Source organism: Arachis ipaensis, chromosome B1, assembly GCF_059453495.1.
Source record: "Arachis ipaensis isolate K30076 ecotype BB chromosome B1, ASM5945349v1, whole genome shotgun sequence".
NCBI classification, from domain to species: domain Eukaryota; kingdom Viridiplantae; phylum Streptophyta; class Magnoliopsida; order Fabales; family Fabaceae; genus Arachis; species Arachis ipaensis.
In genome coordinates, this window is record NC_142436.1 from 144,935,817 (window position 1) to 144,939,388 (window position 3,572).

At 47.8% G+C, this 3,572-nt stretch overlaps 1 protein-coding gene across 1 annotated transcript; it reads left to right on the forward strand.

Moving 5' to 3' along the window:
- Nucleotides 1-290: 290 nt before the first annotated feature.
- LOC107614202 (uncharacterized) lies at nucleotides 291-1,037 on the forward strand. Its single transcript, XM_016316433.1, has one exon. The coding sequence runs from the start codon at nucleotides 291-293 to the stop codon at nucleotides 1,035-1,037; it is 747 nt and encodes a 248-aa protein (XP_016171919.1).
- The last annotated feature ends 2,535 nt before the right edge of the window (nucleotides 1,038-3,572 follow it).

A 3,572-nucleotide genomic window follows, 5' to 3' on the forward strand; every position in this document is an offset into this window, starting at 1 on the left:
CCTATGTAAATCGAAAGAGGTTTGGTCGAATTATTCATTATCAAAATAAATCTAATAGGGGTCTTTCGATTTATGTGGTCGTACACAAAGTTTCCATATAAATCTACAGCATCTATTTTGATTTATATATATATATATAGCACCTATCCTAGTAAATCTCATGGAGCCAATTCGATTTATGTACAAAAGGTGTGATGGTGTAATTCGAATGGGAGTGATTAGATTTAATAGGATGAAAACGCCTATAAATATAAAACCAAGGTCAGCTGAGAATGAGAGTAAACACTAAAATGGCTAATGAGGAGAGCTTTGTAGTATTAGTGCAATATAGATGGTCGATTAAGAAAAAAATACGGTCAGGAATTAAGTTCACTGATAAGGATCCCCTTAGTATTTTTCTGAAACCTTCAACTAGTTTCAATGAGTTCTTGAATTCTATAATCCAAAAGTTGGGGTTACAAGGCATGAAACGGGTTGAGAAGTTATTTTATAGAATCCCGATCTCAGTTTTGCGGGATGACGTGAAGTACGATTCGTTAGTAATAGGTAGTGATGAGGATTTGGAAGTTCTATTTCATTGTCGCCGGCAGTTTCCCGAGGTGAGGACGCCTGAGTTATTGGCCAAGCTTGTGGATGTGATTTCCAGCTCAAGCGGTTCGAACCGGAACTCCCAAGCCGTTGCAACGGCCGCATGTTCTACTTCGAGGCCAAGTGGTGCCTCATCATCGATGCCTGTGATTGCGCCTGAGGCAATGTTGGTTGTATCCCCATCTTTTGCAGTGGATCTAAACCGCAGTGGTAACGGAGCAGTTGGTATTGTTGATACGGCACCGGTTTCGTTGCATTGGTTCGCACCTGATGGTGTAGATGATGTATTACGGGATGATGATGAGGATGACGATGTGGAGCCGGACATGATTGCTGATGAGAGTGGTGAAGATATAGTAGGAAAAAATCCAGTTGGGGGTGCTGGAGGGTCTAGTTCAGGGACACAGCAGTACCCCTTCACTTTTCTACCTTGGACTTGGATGCCATGAGACAGCAGGTGGATCCCTCCGATCATGTTGGATTCGGTGCTAGAGGCACACAGGAAGGCGGGGGGAGGGGGAACAGAGTTTTAGGTCGGTCAACAGTTTCAGGACAAAGAGAAGGCCGTGTTAAGTGTGAAGACCTACAGCATCCGACGCGGGGTTCAGTACAAGGTGGTTGAGTCCGATTATCGCAAGTATTATGGGAAGTGTAAGGAGTTCGGCAATGGGTGCGCATGGTGTATTCGGATAAGTCTTCAGTAGCGCAAAGGGTGAGAATGCTGAGTCATGGTCGTTTTTTCTCTCCCACCTCCGCCAGCACGTCACTCCGCAGCCAGACATCTTAGTGATATCAGATCGGCACAATAGCATTAAGGCTGCATTGGAGGCGCCTGAGGGCAATTGGCTACCACCCGCTGCCTACCGTGCCTTCTGTATTCGACACGTGGTTGCCAACTTTGCCCTGACCTTTAAGGGCAAGGATGCACGGAGGCTTCTGGTGAACGCAGCTTATGCCAAGACCGAGGTGGAGTTCGATTATTGGTTTGATATCCTCCGTTCTGAAGACCCGGCAATGTGTGATTGGGCTAACAGGATTGACTATACACTATGGACACAGCATCGAGATGAGGGAAGGAGATTCGGGCATATGACGACAAATATCTCTGAGTGTGTGAACTCGATTCTTAAGGGGGTTAGGAACCTTCCAGTGTGCTCTCTGGTGAAGTCCACGTACGGAAGGTTGGCGGAGCTTTTTGTGCATAAGGGAAGAGAGGCAGAGGCACAGCTGGGTACCGGACATCAATTTAGCCAGCAACTGGTTAAGGCTATAGAGGCCAATCTAAAGGCGTCTCGGTGTTTTACAGTGACTTTGTATGACAAGGAGAACTCCGAGTTCACAGTGGCGGAGACCACCCCTACTGGATCATTTTCACTTGGTAGTTATAGAGTGTCACTACAGGCGCAAACATGTGATTGCGGTTATTTCCAGACACTTCATTATCCATGTCCTCATGCCTTGGCCTGTTGTGCGTATTCACGTCTGACCTGGCACTCCTATGTACATGAGGTATATAACCTGAGATCGGTATTCAGTGTGTATCGAATGCGATTTACCCCACCGATACCAGAGGGTTTTTGGCCACCATATGATGGACCGACAGTCATCCCGGACCCCTCCAAGAGGCGTGCCACTGAAGGACGCCCCCGAAGCACTAGGATCCGGACTAGCATGGATGAGGCTGACCCAAACAGACCGAAGAGATGCGGGTTGTGCCGAGAAGCAGGACACACACGTAGGCAATGTCCACAAGGTGGGTTCGGATCGGCACCCAGAGACTCAGCCTAGGCCTTAGTCAGTTGTTTAGCATAAGAGTATGTCAGTATTTAGGTTATGTGTTGTCATGTTCGGTGTTATTGAGTTTATGTACCGCCAACTCTTAGTTGTATCCTTTTATGTATGGTCAGTGTAATTGGGTGATGTCGTCATCGTTATAAATAGTATCTATGTTGGAAACTATTGTATTAACGTCAGATGTGTTGCTTAAGTTACTTTTTATCCATGTTGAACGCTCGATTTGTTGTCCTTCAACAACGGATACATCGGTTATGCATAAACATATCACAAGTTAAACATAAGAAACAGTACAAAAAAGAGGTAATACGTAAATACGCCATAAGTAATGCATAAATCAAACGGTTCCCGTAAACTACAAGCATCTACTCATACCCTAATCGCTAGTAAAACATAAGTAACACATGCAACAATAAATCTAGGAGCTCATGCTCTCATGCAGCACATACATGTAACAATAACTCATCCGAATAGATGTGACCCTGTGAAGCAGCATCATGCCCGTCGGACTCTACGAGGTCTATCGGCCAGTGGCATCTCATCCTCATCCGCACCGTCGCCACCTGCCTCTTCCTCCTGTACAACCAGTGTGGGTGGTCTGGAGGATCCAACCTCAGTTTATGTTGGTGGCCCGGAAGGCCTAGTCACAATCTGCGGGCCTACTAGGTGAGCTAAAGGAGGAGTACCACCCAAGGCAAAAGGCTCATGCGGCATGCCAGAAGGAGGAGCATTCAGATCTACGGCGAGGTGTGACTGGGTCCGGTGGCGGAATGTCTTTGACGTGCTGCCTCGTCCTCTTGCATGATAACACTAATCTCCTCCATAAATATGAGCCTCCGAACTCCGCATCAAGCCCATCACTAGTAAGCATGTCCGACAACAAACGACCAGGGCTAACCCATGTCTGGCTCTCATGGACAGGCTGGTCATCACTGGGGACACCAACAAAGTAATCGCCGAATGCCCTCCGGCGCCACCGCTACCACCCTCGCCGGCATCCTCACCCGCACCTGAGCCATACTAGTCCCCACCTAGTGGGCCGCTACCTCTACTGTCGTGCTCATGTCCACCAACTCCACCGAGCATGCCACCTGCTCCTCCTCCATCGGTACTCACATGATCTCCCCTGCCATCCCCTCCTCCATGATCACTACCGTCGTCGTCATCCTGTCCACCTCTCCCTCTACCTG

Bases quoted from the DNA above. Each gene is read 5' to 3' on its own strand.
- LOC107614202 (XM_016316433.1), top strand. From the start codon at position 291: ATGGCTAATGAGGAGAGCTTTGTAGTATTAGTGCAATATAGATGGTCG.